The sequence below is a fragment of the Camelus dromedarius genome, chromosome 5, assembly GCF_036321535.1.
Source record: "Camelus dromedarius isolate mCamDro1 chromosome 5, mCamDro1.pat, whole genome shotgun sequence".
NCBI lineage: Eukaryota > Metazoa > Chordata > Mammalia > Artiodactyla > Camelidae > Camelus > Camelus dromedarius.
This window is the reverse complement of record NC_087440.1, coordinates 80,498,479-80,515,564: the sequence shown is the minus strand read 5'-3', so window position 1 is coordinate 80,515,564 and position 17,086 is coordinate 80,498,479. Positions and strand designations below refer to the sequence as shown.

At 34.2% G+C, this 17,086-nt stretch overlaps 1 protein-coding gene across 2 annotated transcripts in view; it reads right to left on the bottom strand.

Annotated features, from left to right (window-relative positions):
• Positions 1 to 16,836, bottom strand: part of SPATA7 (spermatogenesis associated 7) — a 32,601-nt gene extending 15,765 nt beyond the window's left edge. Inside the window, exons 1-5 of one of the 2 annotated variants that reach the window (XM_010989161.3) lie at positions 16,661 to 16,836; positions 12,670 to 12,744; positions 10,657 to 10,752; positions 7,196 to 7,243; positions 1,573 to 1,706 (exon numbers count right to left, since the gene is read on the bottom strand). In XM_010989161.3, the coding sequence (XP_010987463.2) occupies positions 1,573 to 1,706; positions 7,196 to 7,243; positions 10,657 to 10,752; positions 12,670 to 12,744; positions 16,661 to 16,679 (372 nt within the window). In that variant the 5' untranslated portion in view covers positions 16,680 to 16,836. The remainder of the gene's footprint in view (positions 1 to 1,572; positions 1,707 to 7,195; positions 7,244 to 10,656; positions 10,753 to 12,669; positions 12,745 to 16,660) is intronic. The other variant, XM_010989162.3, reaches the window with a different exon arrangement.
• Positions 16,837 to 17,086: the final 250 nt, after the last annotated feature.

Genomic DNA, 17,086 nt, shown 5'->3' with positions numbered 1-17,086 from the left:
TACCTCATCACCTTTGCCACATTCTGTTGGTTAGAAGCAAGGTGCAGGTCCTGTCTGCACTCGGGGGGATTATTTAAGGGTGTGGGTCATTGTGGGGCTTAGAATTCTGCCTACCACTGTGGGTTAAATAGAAAGTACAAGATAAGAAGGTAGAAATAAAAACACACTAAATGTTCAACTTAAAGGGCAAAGATTATCAGAGGGAATAATCTGATCCACCTAAAACTTTAGGACCTAACTAATTTGATAAAATTAACATGTGCTCATAAGAAAGGAAAAAAATCCTCTTAGCAAACTAGGGACAGAAGAGAACTTCCTTACTCAGATGATAAAGCATATCACAAAAAACCTATGGCAGGGGTCACCAAACTAGAGACTACAGGTCCAGTCTGGCCCACTGTTGTCATCTTTTTCATTTTTTTTAATTGAAGCATAGTCAGTTTACAATGTTGTGTTAATTTCTGGTGTACAGCACAGTAAGTGATTCAGTTATATATACATATGTATATATTCCTTTTCATTATAGGCTATTATAAGATACTGAGTATAGTTCCCTGTGCTATCCAGTAAGACCCTATTGTTTATCTATTTTATATATAGTAGTGGGTATCTGCAAATCCTGAACTCTCAATTTGTCCCTCCACCCTCCCCTCTTTCCTCTGGTAACCATAAGTTTGTTTTCTACGTCTGTGAATCTGTTTCTGTTTTGTAAATAAGTTCATTTGTGTCATCTTTTTAGATTACACATATAAGTGATAGCAGATGGTATTTTTCTCTTTCTGGTTTACTTCACCTAGTATGACAATCTCCAGGTCCAACCATGTTGTTGCAAATAGCATTATTTTAATTCTTTTTTATGGCTGAGTAGTATTTCATTTTGTGTATATGTGTGTGTGTGTATATGTGTACACACACATATATATATACCACAACTTCTTTATCCAGTCATCTGTTGATGGATATTTAGGTTGCTTCCATGTCTTGGCAGTTGTAAATAGTGATGCTATGAACACTGGGATGCATGTATGTTTTTGAATTAGTTTCCTCCAGATATATGCCCAGGAGTGGGATTGCTGGATCATATGGTAAGTCTTATTTTTAGTTTTTTAGGAATCTCCATACTGTTTTCCATGGTGGCTGCACCAAGCTACATTCCCATCAACAGTATAGGAGGGTTCCCTCTCTAGCATTTATTGTTTGTGGACTGTATAATGATGGCCATTCTGACTGGTGTGAGGTGTTATCTCATTGTAGTTTTGATTTGCATTTCTCTGATAGTTAGCGATATTGAGCATTTTTTCATGTGTTCCCACTGTCCTTTTTGTTAACATAGTTTTACTGGAACAAAGCTACACATACTCATTTATATACTGTCTATGGCTGCTTTTCAGTGGCTCAATAGCTATGACAGAGACTGTATGACCTAAAAAGCCTAAAATATTTACTACTTGGCTGTTTACAGGTAAGTTTACCAACTCTGACCTATTGTAAACGTTATCTAAAAGTCAGGATATACCACCAATGAAGTACCTTAGAAATAATCACTTTTAAAAGGTAAAAATACTATCTTACCTTTTGTAGAGTGTTAAATAATGATTTGGAATTACTTTTAGAATTGGCTTGCACTGTAGTTTTAGCTAATTTCAACTCTCTTTCACGTCGTGCTAATTCCTTTTTGAGTTTCTCTCTTCGTTGCTGGTCTGCATCTGAGGGGGAAAAAATCTTTTGAAATACAGAATAAAATAGAAAAATTAATTTTTTGGTCCTAGAAAACTAATAAAGGGCACATTGTTTCTTGCTAAAGATGTTTACACTACTGACATGTAAATAAAAATCCACATTCTTTTCTGTATAAAGAGCAGCTAAGATAACAAATATTTAATTTATAGAAACTTCAAATGGATTAACTATTTAAAGATGTGACAAACTGGTTAGCCTAAGGGCCCAAGGGAGCAACTCCTAGCAGATACAGAGATATGAAGGTTAGAAATGCCTGACCGCGTAGTCTGTGACTGTAATCACCAAATGCAGAGCTTGAATTAGTTCATACACTCTCCCCCAAATGAAATATTATTGTCAATATCATCATAAACTATAAAAATTTAAGTTTTATATGACTCAAAAAATCACACCAAATATTAAAACATTATTTTCAATCAGGATAATTAATTACCATTTTTCTTAACTGCTATTCATTTGAAAATGCAAACGAAAAGTGGTTTCACATTTTAGTATGCTTTTAAGTCAGTTACTGAGCGTTATCAAAGACGGAAAATGGCAAAATGAAAGCTAGTCAAATTTCAGAGTTAAAAAGGTTAACAATACATAAAAGGACTTGTATTTTTATATAAAATTTAAAATTTAACATATACTTTTTTTATTGGAATCTAACTCAACTTAATGGACAAGATAATTTCAAGTTTCAAATCATCCTGATTTGAATTAGAATTTATAAAAATTTCTACAAGCTTGTAAAACTATATGTATATTTAAAATTTCAACTAAAATGATTAATAAAATTATAAGCATATTAAAGTAAATATATCTATCAGTTAAAACATATACTGAAATATTACTTAAAAGCTTATTCTATCCTCAAATACTTACTTAATGAATGTATTAACTAAATTATGGCAGATGATGTTTGCAAAGTAAACTAAACTTTTTCAGTAAGATCTGTTATCCTACTTACAGGTAAAATAAGCAAGTAAAAAAATATGATAAAGTCAGAATCCTCAGATACTATCATTAAATATAAAATTAAATTCCATATTACCAAATCTGTCCAACCTATTCATTTACGTAAAGCTTCCTCGCATCATACCAAAAATCAACTCTAAAAGGATCACAGGCATAAATGCAAGAGCTTAAACTATAAAACTCTTAGAAGAAACATAGGAGTAAACCTCCAAATTTCTTACATACAATATCAAAAGCATAAGCTAAAAAGTACCCATATGTATATATGTAAATTAGACAATTAAAATGAAAAACTTTTATGCTTTTTCAAAAGACACACTTAAGAAAATAAATAACATAAGAAATAAAATAAATAAAAGAGGAAGAAAATAAAATGGGAAAATTTTAAGAAAATAAATAGGGAAGCTACAGATGGGGGAAAATACTTGTAAATTCATACATCTAATAACAGACTTGTATCCAAAATATATAAATAACATTTAACTCAATAATAAGGAGACAAATAACCCAATTAGAAAATGGGCAAAAGATTTGAATAGGCATTTACTAACATATACAAATGGCCGATAAGCATATGAAAAAATGCTCTCATCATTAATCATGAGGGAAATGCAAATTTTAAAATCACAATGAGATACCACTTCGTACCCACTAGAATGGCTGTAATCAAAAAGGGAGTCAACAATAAGTGTTAGCAGGATATGGTGCAACTAAAGTCCTAATATGTTGGAAGTGAGGATGTAAAATGGGACAGCCACTTTAGAAAACAGTTTGGCCGTTTTCTTTCTAATTTTACTATATGCCCTAGCAATTCCACTCTCAGGTATATACCCAAGAGCAATGAAAACATATATCCACACAAAAGACTTGTACATGAATGTTCATAGCATCACTATTCATAACAGTTAAAAGAAAAACAGGAACGGTGCAAATATCAATCAACGGAGGAACAGACAAAATGTGGTATTACCCATCAATGAAATACTATTTAATAACTAAAAAGAAATGAAGGACTTACATAGGTTACAACAGATGAACTTCAAAACATTGTAAGTGAAAAGTATAATGTAATAAAACACATAAATGATTCCATTTATATGAAATGTCCAGAAAAGGCAAATATATAAAGAAAGAAAGCAGATTAGTAGCTTCCAAGGCTGGGAGTGGGATGAGGGAGCAGCTGCAAAGCTACTATTTTGTGGGGAATCTTAAGGTGATGAAAATATTCTAAAATTGACTTGTAGTGATGATTGCACAACTGTGTATACAATAAAAATCAGTGAATTTTATGGTATGAAAATTATTTGCCAAAAAAACTACTATAAAAAGTAAAGCCTTTCTAATGCATTAGAATATGGCATTATTTAAACAATTCAACAAAGAGAGATATTCTAGTTTAGATATCCTAGTTTAGATAAAGATTGAAATTATCTGATGAGTTGTCTGCTATGAAAAAGTATATTTGATAAAAACAGAGATGACTCAAAACCAGAGATTTCTTTTTTTAAATGTCTATAAAACATGTTTCTTAGTTCATACTGATTATAATGAGCATCAGCTCTGTAACACACAAAGTAATAATGATTATTAATTTAATTTGTTTGGTGATTATACAGTCTTTGCAATCCTTCTAGCCATCACAATTTTCTTCATTCACATGCTTAAAAAAGAAAAACTTCCGTCTCAACTTACTGAAAACAGAAAATATCATGGGATAAATAAGCACTAGCTAAATCTAAATTCTAAAAACAAAAAATAGGAGCAATTATTTAAATACAACCTATATGCCGTCATTTTCCGTATTTTTACCTCCATCCTGGAACTCTCTTGAACTCCAGACTTTGTATTCCAACTGCCTCCTCAGAATCTCCACTTGGATTTCTATTATAATGATCGAGACCGAACTCTTGATTCACTTTATTCACTCCCTCCTCTAAACATATTCCTAACTTCAGTAAATTATAACTCTGTCATTTTAGTTGACAGATTCTAAGTGTTGAGAGTCATCTTTGACCCACTCCTCTTTTTATTCTATCTACATCCAATCCATCAGTAAATACTGTTGACACACATTTGAAATGTTTCCAGAATCCACCCACTTCACACTCTCTTTACTGCAAGCACTTTGGTCCAAGTCATCATTCTTTATTATTATATTTTTTTAATTGAAGTATAGTTGGTTTACAATGTTTATTTCTGGTATACAGCATAGTGATTCAGTTATCTACATATAAATTCCTTTTCATAACAAGTCACCATTATTTCTCATCTGAATTACTGTCTCCTAACTAGTCATTCTGCTTATACCCTTGCCCCTTAAAGACTGCTCTCAACTCACCAGCTGGAGAGATGCTTTTAAAGTTAAACTAGCTCTATTCCTGTCTTCTACTCAAGACCCTCCCATGGCTTCTGATTTCATTTAGAATGAAAGCCAAAGTGCTTGCAAATGGCCACAGCCCTACGTGGTCTTCATCCCTTTGCCCCATCTCAACGAACTCATCTCCTGTCACTCTTCAGCTGGCTTATTTCACACCAGCCATTCAGCTCTTCTTGCTGTTCCCTCGAATACACTGATCACAATGCCATGTAAAGGCTTTTGTACCTACTGTTTCCTCTGTCTTGATTATTCTTCCACTTACCCACTTGTTTCTTCCTGAAAAGTTTCAGGTCTCTACTCACCTTATCAGTGAAGCCTTCTCCTCCAAAGTCCCAATCTCCCTTATCCTGCTTCATTCTTTTTCATTGTACTTATCACCATCTGATTTGGTCTGTATTTACTTATTTCTTTGTATCTGCTTATTGTTTCCTTTAACTAGTTTATAAGCGCTATAAAAGCAGGTACTTTGTTCTGTTCACCTTTTTAACTCCAGCCCTTAGAATTGTATCTAACCTATCATAATAGGTGCCCAATAAATATTTGCTGAATTAATCACTAAATAAACTCTACTGAACTAAACAAAATGTATGCAAAATGCTTGATAACTTTTAATTGGTAAATTTGGAATTTAAATCCAACAGTTTGGTTCAGAAAGAGGATTAATACAGACATTCAGGCTTTTTAACTACACAACCTAAAAAAAGAGAGATAACCTTATTTTATATATCTTCTGTTCAGGAAATTGTTCATGGAAATTTAGCAAAACTTTTCCACTTAGATTCTAGTTAAAGAGGATTATCCAATCTAATGTCAATTGGGTAAAACCACCTTCATTCAAATGATTGATTTCTAAAGCCTACTGAAACAGTTTTTTGTCTCTAAAAAAGTTACTAATATGACAGAAGAAACATAAAGCATTGAAATTAAAAATCTAGAAGGGACCTTAGGGATTATCTAATTATCTTTCATTTTACAGAAGAGGAGGGCAAGACATAAAATGACTTGCTCATTTAACTTGTATACTATGGTGAAACTGATCTTTAAAAATATATACTCAACACTGAACATATAATATTTATCAAGCAATTAGAATACAAATAGTAAATAATATTTACCTGGAGACAAGTGCCAGTTATGGTATTTTTAATGAGTAATTCAGTAATCTTAACAAGCCAAAGGCAGTAAGAATCACAGAATTCTAGAACTTAAACCTTGGCAAGCCACTTTAGTACTACTCAAATTTTTATATGTAGGAAAAATAAAACCCAGAGAAGTTAAATAATTTATCCAGAGTTACACAGCAATTTAGTGGCAAAGCCTGGGCTCAAGTAAGGAAGTTTCTGAACTTAGAAATACAACACAAGTTTCTTTAATGGATAATTTTTAAAAGTTAGAAAATGCTTCCTCAAAAGGCAATGCCAATACTCATTAGGATGGCTACTATCCAAAAAATAGAAAATAACAAGAGTTGGGGTGTGATGTGGAAAAAACAGAACCCTCAAATTGGAAATGTAAAATTAAAAACAGAATTATCATTCGAGGCAACAATTCTACTTCTGGGTACCTACCCAGAAAAACAGAAAGCAGAGTCTCAAAGAGATATTTGTACATCCATGTCTACAGAAGAATTATTCACCATTGCCAAAAGGTGGAACAAACCCAACTATCCATTGACTTATGAATGTATAAACAAAATATGGTATATACATACAATGGAGTATTATTTAACCTTAAAAAGCAAGGAGATGTTCATTAGATGTCTGACACATGTTATAACATGGATGAACTTTATTCTAAGTAAGTCAATCACAAAAGGAAAAACACTGGATAATTCCACTTACATGAGGTACCTAGGGAAGTCAAAAACAAAGAGACAGAAAACATAACGATGGTTGAAGGGTGTGAATGGGGAAGTTACTGTTTAATGGATACAGATCCAGTTTTGCAAAATAAAAAGAATTCTGGAAATGGATAGTGGTGATGGTTGTACTACAGTATGAATGTACTTAACATCACTGAACTGTAGTCTTAAAAATGATAAATTTGAGATAGTAAATTTGTTTATATACAGTTTACCATATTTTTTTAAAAAAAGGCAATATATCAGAAATTACTTACACTTGATGCTGGTACTCATGCTTAGTGGAACTGAGCAGTCAACTGCAGCTGAAAGAGAAAAATCAGTTGTTCAATAATATTTTTAATATTTATAAATGACAACAAATATCAAATGTAAAAGGCACAAAAAGTTCCAGAACTCGCTGTTTCTTGTTTTGATTTTTATGCTACTTCTAGAGGTGAAAAATATCCTTGATAAGAAATACACTGGTCGGGATTAACAGCTCAGTGGATACTACAGAAGGAAATATCGGTGAATTTGAAAATATAGCAATATAAACTATCCAAGATGAAACAGAGTAAAGAAAGACTGAAAAATAAATGCACAGAGCATCACTGACCTAACCTACCTTGTACTGGAGTCCCAAAAGAAGCTCGAGAAAATGAAAGGGCAAAATGGAGCTCCCACATTATCTGATTTTAAGACTTACTATAATGCTATAGTGATTAGAGAGTGTGGTATTGTAGTAGACATACAGATCAACAAAACCGAAGAGTGAGTCCAGAAACAGACCCTTACAAATGGTCAGCTGTTTTTCAAAAAGTGCCAAGGCAGTTCCATAAGGAAAGGACAGTCTCTTCAATGAATGGTACTGGGAATATTTAGATATCCGTAGGCAAAAACTGATCCTTGTATCTTACCATATATAAAAACTACCTCAAAATAGATCACAAACTTAAATGTAGGAGCTAAAACTTATACTTCTAGAAGAAAACACATAAGAAAATCTTAGTGACCTAAAATTAGACAAGGGTTTCTTACACAGGATATGAAAAGCATAAACTATTACAAGAACTTGATTTCACATGTAACCAAATATTATTTTTGTTTCAATTTTTAATCATTTAAAATATAAACTTCATAAAACATCAACTAAAATTTAAAAACTTTTACTCTTCAAATGAGAAAATAAAAAATTTTTAAAGACAAAAACTGGAGAAATTCAACTAAGGCCTGTAGTTAACAGTATTGTATCAATATTAATTTCTAATTTTAATAATTGTACTATAGTTACATAAGATTTTAACATCAGGGAAAGCTGGGTGAAGGGTTTCTGTGACATTCTGTACTATTTTTGCAACTTTTCTATAAATCTAAAATTATTTCATAATAAAAATTAAAAAAAAGAAAACGAAAAGACAAGTCATACATTAGGAGAAAATATCTGAAAATATGTATCCGACACAGGACACATACTTACATAAAAAGAACTCTCACAACTTAACGCTAAGAAGATAAACAATCCATTTTTAAAAATGGGCAAAAATTTAAAGAGATATTTCACCAAAGAAGATATATAGATGGAGAATGAGCTTAAGAAAAGTTGCTCACTGAATAGGGAAACTTGTGCACTGTTGGTGTAAATTGGTGCAACCACTATGGAAAACAGTATGGAGGTTCTTCGGAAACTTACTTCTGGAATTTACCCGAAGGAAATAAAAACATTAATTCAAAAAGCTATATGTACCCCCAAATTCACTGCAGCATTATTTACAATAGCCAAGATATGGAAGCAACCTAAGTGTCTATAGATAAAATGAATGAATAAAGATGATGTGGGGTATACACACACACACACACACACACATATATAATATTACTCAACCATAAAAAATGAAATATTGCCACTTGCTACAGCATGAGTAGTTCTAGAGGGTATTATGTAAAGTGAAATAAGTCAAACAAAAAAAGACAAATACTGTATGATCTCACTTATATGTGGAATCTGAAAAAACAAACAAAATGAAAACAGACTGATACAGAGAACAAATGAGTGGTTACCAGGAAAGAGAGGGCTAGGGGGCTAGGGGTATGGGGCAAAGTAGGTGAGGGGAGTAAGAGGTACAAACCTCAGTTATAAAATAAGTAAGTCACAGATAAGCAAAATATCGCATAAGGAGTATAATTGATAATACTGTAATAACATTTTATGGTGACAGATGGTCATTTCATAATGCATGCAAATGATAAATGTCTATGTAGTACACCTGAAACTAACATAGTATTATATGTCAACTATATCTCAGTTAAAAAAAAAAAGGGAAAAAAAGTTGCTCAACATCATCAGGCCTTAGGGAAATATAAATTAAAACCCCATGAGATACTATTACCTATCCACTAGAATGGCTAAAAAAGGACTGCCGATAGGAAGTATTGGTGAGGGTGTGGAAGTGATGGAAATGGAAAATGACAGTCACTCTGGAAAACAGTTTGGCAGTTTTCTATAAAGTTAGACATACACTTACCATATTACCCCACAATTCCACTCCTAGTAAATGAATTTATCCAAGTGAAATGGAAACATATGTTCAAAGTATCTACGTGAATGTTTATAGCAGCTTTATTCCTAATAGTCAAAGTGAGTCAGTACAATCCAAATGTCCACCAACTGTTGAACTGATAAACGAAACTATGGTATATTCATTAAATAGAATACTACTCAGCAATAAAGAAATACTGAACATGGATTAGTTTTAAAAGTGTTAACTAATTGAAAGGAGCCAGACCCAAAATAATACATATGGTATAATTCTACTTATATGATATTCTAGAAAAGGCAAAACTATAGTGATGGAAAGGAGCTCAGTGGTTGCCAGTTACTTGGGAGAAGTGATTGCAAAGGACTAGGGAGAACTTTTTGGGATGATGAAAATGTTCTATGTCAGGAGTCAGTGAACTTTTCCTGTAAAGGAACAGAGAGTAAATTCTTCAGGCTTTGCAGGGTGATATGGCCTTTGTCACAACGAGTCAACTCTGCCTTTTAGTGCAAAAGCCACCATAGACAATATGTAAAAAAAAGAATGTGGTTGTGTTTATTTACAGACAATGAAATTCGAATTTTATGTGATGTTCATGTTACAAAATATTGTTCTTTTGAGTTTTTCTAACCATTTAAAAATATAAATACCATTCTTAGTTCACAAGCTGTATAAAAATAAGTGGCAGTAGGATTTGGTCTGCAAGCTGTAGTTAGCTGACGTCTCTTTTATAGTGTGATTGTAGTGGTGATCATAAAAATGTACATATTTTTCAAAATACTCAACTGTACACTTGAAATTAGTGCATTTTATTGTATGTGAGTTACATCTCCATAAAGCTGACAAAAAGAAAAAAATTGTAGCTACCATCTTCTTTGCACTTCTTCAGATATGAAAACAAAAGGGCAGATTATAAACTTTTGCTATATTAAGATCAGTATCTAACCACAAAAGTATATTAGGAATAACACAGGTAAAATGAAGTAACATAGGCATTATACAGATTTCAAAGCTAGTTAATAAAAGTGGCATTTTAACTTTATATTCAGTCATATAAAGTCAGTAGTTGATACCTTACTACACCAAACACAAATCCACTTATATATGATGTATTCATTTTTGCTACAGATATACACTAATTAGAAGTGAAGTTGAGGAGGGTTTAAGTTGGGTACAAAAAGTTCACATTTGCACATTTTTACCTTTGGCTGAAAGGATTTTATTATAGTGAACAGCCATGTGATTCTTGACCAGGTGGAGAGTACTTAGTCTGAGAGAGGAAGAGTCAGTGCAAAAAGCTAAAAATTAAAACATATTTAATCATTATATATTTAAAATTAACATAAAAATCACCATGAGATAAGCAAGTTACTGATCATTTAAGCTAATTTTTATAATGTTCTGAAATTTAACCACGGAGAAACTGACATCATATTTGTGAAGCTGAATATGTCCCAGCCCTAATCTCGTTAGCTACCGACTACTTTGGGTTCAAACCTTTCTAGGAATAAATTTTAGAAGCCTGAGAGTTTTGGAAAGAGATTCTGAAATATAATCTACCATTATATTTACAAAACTATTTCTTATTAATATCTTTTAACCTTGTAACTAAAAATGTTTAGCTATTCACCTGATGATAAAATAATGTTACCATTGTTAATACTTGAAAACAGGAATTTGGGGAATCAAACAAATCCCAAACTCCAAAACTCCAGGCAGAGATTCTATTCTGAGATGCAAAGTTCTAATTTTACACCTGAAAACAAGACCAACAAATCAGTTTACTGCATTCTTTTTGAAGTATTAGGACTATCTTAAGACAAGTACAATCACAAAGAAATTTAATGACATTAAACTTCTTGACCTCACCTAAACTATTTAAAAGAAATCTGAGAAGTAATTAAGCGTGCATATACAAGTATAAACATATAAAATGTAAATGTAAATCCTAGGCATAACTTTTTAAAATATTAAAAGGTTTTTGAGAAGTAATACATGCATGAGTTTAAAATAACAGTTAAAATGGCAATAGAGATTGAAAAATGAGTGAATTTCCTGCCCTGACCCCTTGCTCTTCTCCCAGAATTGCACGCTGCTACTTTTTTAATGTATTCTTCCACGGAAATTCTATGCGTAACAACAGCATATACAATAATGATACGCTTAATATGACTATCATAAGTACACTAAAAACATTTATTGAATAGGTACCATGTATGCATTGTTCTAAGTTCTTTACATGTAAAAACTCATTTAGTCATCATTACCACTATTACACAGATGTGGAAACTGAGGCACAGAGATATAAGGTCTTCAGGGTCACACAGGTGATAAAAGGATGCACTTTTGATGCGAACCAAGGCAGCCTCATACTTAACCACCATACCTATACCAGCCCTGCAAGTATATTCTTAAAAAAGAAATACTAGCAAACTACATATTGTTCTTCATTCTGCTCTTCTATGTATCTTTTAAAACTAGTTCAAAATTTTTAGTTAAAAATTATTTTTCAAAGTTCATGATTCTGGCTCTATGTGTATATATACTTTATTACAAAGAAATATGAGAGGTAACTGAAAGTATGATTCTTCTTTCACATTCAGAGGATTAGTAGCAAAGATTTTTCATGTAAATAAGGAAAATAAGACCTTCAATCATTTTGCCTAAAACCCTAGGCTTAAAATTTTTAAGTTATAATTATAAAAATACTTTAAAAGTACATTAAAATTCACTCTGAAGGCTTTAAAATTTGAAAACATCTAGAAAAATACTGATTCATCTTTCATAGGATCTAAAAATCCAATTAGATAGAGTCCCAATTGGATTAAGCATTTACTCCCGATACCCAAATGTGTTTTTCAAGTGCTCTTTTTCTCTACATATCTTTTCCTTTTCAGTGCTGTGTCTTTAACAAGCTGCTAATCACCGTTTTAACAAGAAAGGCATGCCTTCAGCCAGGGAAGTCAGCCAGCAAAGAGTAGGGCTGGGCTGGAGCTGCAGCAGAGAGTAGGAGGTGGCCAGGTCCAACCCAGGGCATGACAGGCTCCTAAATTCTCTAATCTCAAGAATTCCTATATTACTTAATTATAATTAATAATATGAAGTTCAAATATTGATTAAATTAAGTATTTTTTCATTACATTATATAATTTACAAATAAAGGAAACACAGTCAATCTTTTAACAATCTTTTATCATTTTAAGTACCTTACTTACCATTACTTTTGGTGCTCAACTGTCCTTTAAATAGGCATGGTGGACCATATCTGGGAAGGACAGAGGTTGCTCTGACTTTTAACAAAAAAACATGAATTAGGATAAATGAAACCCAACTTTCACAAAGACCAAATTGAACATATGAAAAATAATAGAATTTATTACAAGCTACCTTTCACTACCAGAATTGTTTAAAATTGTGTTCGATCATATTACTAACCAGCAATGATATATCAGATAAAAATTCTGCTGCCAAAGATAAAGGGCGTTCTTTTTTAAGAAAATAAGTTATTTTCAAAATAGTTTTGCCTTAAGATTTAAGTTTCACTGAATAAAATGATAAATACATCAATTGTTATTTGATATATACTGACTTTATTCTGTAAACTTACCTACTGGGTTTTTAAATGATTTTGAGATAGAATACAACTAATATTTTGAGTTAATACAAATGTATTATTTCACTGAACCATTGACTAGTCTGTTCCTAAAAATGATTTAAAGAAAATAATCCTCTCACAAAGAAATTTAATAAATTATAAGTCATATCATGTTATTATGTACAAGTATATAAAAGTGTCAGAATCAGAACTTAATGATTAAAAGATGTCTTAAGATTCATCTAGTTCAACCCACTTACCCTCTTGCTTGGATCCTATCTACACATCTTAAATTTAAAAGCACTTCTAGTAATGGAAAACTCACTATCTCCCCTAAAGTCAGTGTCTTATCTTTTAGATTAAATGGGCTACAAGAAAACTAGATATATATTTCATCACAAAATACTAGATATATACTTCTCTCCCCCAAAAGTGATTGTGTTTTTAGGGATAACCTCCAAGATAGGAAGGCTGAGTTACAGAGTTTAATAGAATTTAACATGCAAAATATAAATAGTGTATCCCAAGACACGTTTTAAGTGGGTAAAATGGCCAGTCTGCTATCAGGTAGGCTTTTACAAGCTATAAAGGTGTGGGGAGGACACAGACAAAGTCTGGAAGAAAAATGGATATTTGAAAATAGACAGAACTAAAATACAGGACCAGAGAACAAATCTTACTAGAATAGACTAAAATAAAACAATTTTGAGATCAGAATACATAAGAAGCTTCTTCTACATCACAAGCCAGAGAGCAAGAAGGAAAAAATCAACTTATTTAGGACAAGAGAAGTCAAGGTGATTCCATTTGAGTTGGTAATGAAGACAGTCATGAAATTAGCATAGTTCCCACCAGGAAAGACAGAGTAAACATAAAAAAAAAAAAAAAAGCAAACTAACCAACAAACTCTCAAGCAAACTTTATTTCTCCAGAGGAAAAAAGGTGTTGACTTTTTGCCTGCCCAGAATCCAGTGCCCCTTTATCTGGAAATAGGACTTCATCTTGCTTGGGAAACCACTCCTCCCCTCTCTTAGTCCAGTTGGGTTAAGCGGGTCGCACTGCTCAGAGGTGGGCATTATTGCCCCAAACTGGTCAACTAAATCGGAATGACTATGTGACTCAAGTCTGGCCAATGAGACACAATCCTGGGACATTTACTGGAACTATTAGGAAATTCCTAGAACATCAATAAGCCTGCCACTACCTAGGTGACCATCTTGTACCACACAATAGGAACCTGTCTGAGAATAAAGTCTATACAGAGGAAAGCAGAAGCAAGACAGAAAGAGATCCCAGGTAACATCCCGGGATCTAACCATGTTTGAAGCCCTACTTCCCTAGACTGTTCTCTACACGAGTTGAAAAATTCCCATTTTAGCTTAAGCAAGTTTGAGTTGGGTTTCTCCACTTGCAGTCAAACGCTAACTTACTGATTATTGCTAACTGTGCCAGGTACTATTCTAAGCACTTTGTAGCTATAAATTCACTTAATCCTTACAACAATCGTATGAGGTAGGTACTATCATTATCCCCACTTTATCCATGAAGCACAAAGAGGTAAAGCATGTAATTTGCCCAGGATCACATAACTACTGTGTGACAGATTTCAGATCTGAGCTCAGGTAGTCTGGCTCCTGAGTCTTAGCCATTACACTATCTTGATCAATATAAATTGCTTAGTACTTAAACCATGCTCGAAGCTATTATATCATATGAAACAGGCTGCAAAGTATATAGTTTATTCCCTTCAAAGTCCTTTCTAATTTATGTGTTTCCCTACAGTTCACAGAAAAAGGGAAAGCAGGTGTATCTAGAGAAGTTAGAGAACACAAAGTCAGAGTAAATGACAAAAGAGAGGATGAATTTTAACTTTAGATGCCTTCAGATTTTGTGCTCTTGAAATCATCCAAGGTAACCTCTTAATGAAATCTAAGAAATTTAGAAAGTACAATGTTTTCAATTAAAATTAAGTATTTTAGCTTAAGAATTTTAGCTATAATTACTTATGGTTTCCTATTAATAATCATGGTATAGGAGAAGTGACTACCCCAGATATTTGCTGAATATTACATTTTTCTTAAAAACTCAAAATCAAAACAATGTTTGATACTATATATTACATAATGTCCAAAAGGTGAAGCTAATTAAATTGGGTAAGTTATGAAAATATAAATCTTTTGACATTCTGATGTGAACTTAATTTTTAAAAATAATTTGACAGATGCTGAGACTAAGTCTTAGTAAGTCTATCATGCTCTAAATTTTACACATATCCTTTCACCATGGGATAGTAAGCAAAAACAATGGTGCTAGGGTTTCACATTCACCACCTAGATTTAAAGCCTGCTGTGCCAATTACTGCGACCTTGGCAAGTTACTCATGATCTTTTAGTTTATCCACTGTGAAGTAAGAATAGTACCTATCTACAAGATGTTTTGTGGATTAAATCACAAGATAACCTGGGACTAGTTTCTGGTACACAGCAAGAGTAATAATGTTAGTTTATGTGGTAAAATTTCTTAGAACCATAAAAGCATGTTGGTTTGCTTTTTCTCGAACTTAGGTTGGTAAAGTGTCAGAATATACAGTTTGCTGATCAACAAACAGTTATCTCCTACACTGAGAATAGCATTTATTTTGACCAGTGATTAAACAGTAAAGGCACACTCGTATTCAAAGCAAGACTTATCACAAGGAAACATCTAGCAGCTTGGTTTAAAGGTACAGGTTAAAATACATTTAAAAAAATACACTGAACTGGGAGAAGAGGTCTGGAGATCGCCATGTCTGCCTTGCTCAGAAAGTATAAAGGTGCAACTTATTTGGATTGGGCTGACTCTGAGAGATTTACAGTTCTACGGCCCTAAATGTTCCAAAGTGATGTCCACTTTAACCCAGAGTATTCAGTCAAGAGCAGGTATACATAGTTATTATGGATTAATCCTTTGCTACTAAAACTGTAGCCAGCAACGCTTCATCGTTTGGAAGCTTATTAGAAATGCAAAATCTCAGCCCCCCCTCACACCTACTGAATCACAGCCTGCATTTTAACCCGATTCCTAGGGGATTCCTATTGACATTAAAGTTAAGAGAATCCCTGGGTTACTCACTAGTTTTGGAGGAGAGGACGGAGTTACAGTATGGAGGATTTTGTATTTACTGAGTACTTATAATGTGCCAGGGACTTTGTATGTATTACCTGCATTTAATCCTCAAGAACGCCAGGACATGGGTGTTTTAACCACCACGTTCAAGAGATGAGGAAACTGAGGGTCACATTTGAGGAGTTTGGCGCGGCTTGATTTGAAACCCAGGGAAGTCTGACTCCAAAGAAAAATCTGGTTCCTCTGTCACTGACCCCAAATTCAGGGGACAGGGCCTCCTGGAGTCAGGGCAACAAATTCTGAGCAGGAGGCAGAATTCTGTGAAATCCGCAAGCAGGGCTTCCTCCTGTGCGAGAGACCTGCGCAGCTCGGGGCAACACTCGTGCCAACACCGGCGACTAAGCAGGGGACCGGGAGTGCCCAGCGCGCGGCCTGGACTCGCGCTGCCCGGACCCGGACGCCAGACCAGCGCGCGATGGCGGTCGCTCGCGACAGCTGCCCTTTACCTCTCCGTCTGCCATCCATGCTTAGATCTTCTTGCAGCCGCCGTGAGGGCACGCTAGGTCCCCTTCGGTCCTTCCCGGGCCGGGCCAGCCCCCGCAGCAGAGGTTTGGCGAAGAGGAGCCGGCGGGGGGCGGCAGCGGCTGGATGCTGTAGCAGGGCCGGTTGCTAAGGGCGGGTTCCACGGCGCCTGGATTATGACGTCATGACGCAGGGACGTGTGCTTCCGCGGCCCCGCCCCCGTGGGTACCCGGAGATGGGAGGAGGGCAGTTGAGGATGGGAATGTGGAGGAAGGCGGCGGGGAAGGCCCTTGTGCATCTGGGACCAGTCTTCCAGAGTCTTGTCAGGAGTCTAGTCACCGGCAACTGGCAGGATTTGTCGCTAAGGAAGAGCGGGGAGAGGTGGCGGTCTCATCTGGCATCCATGTCAC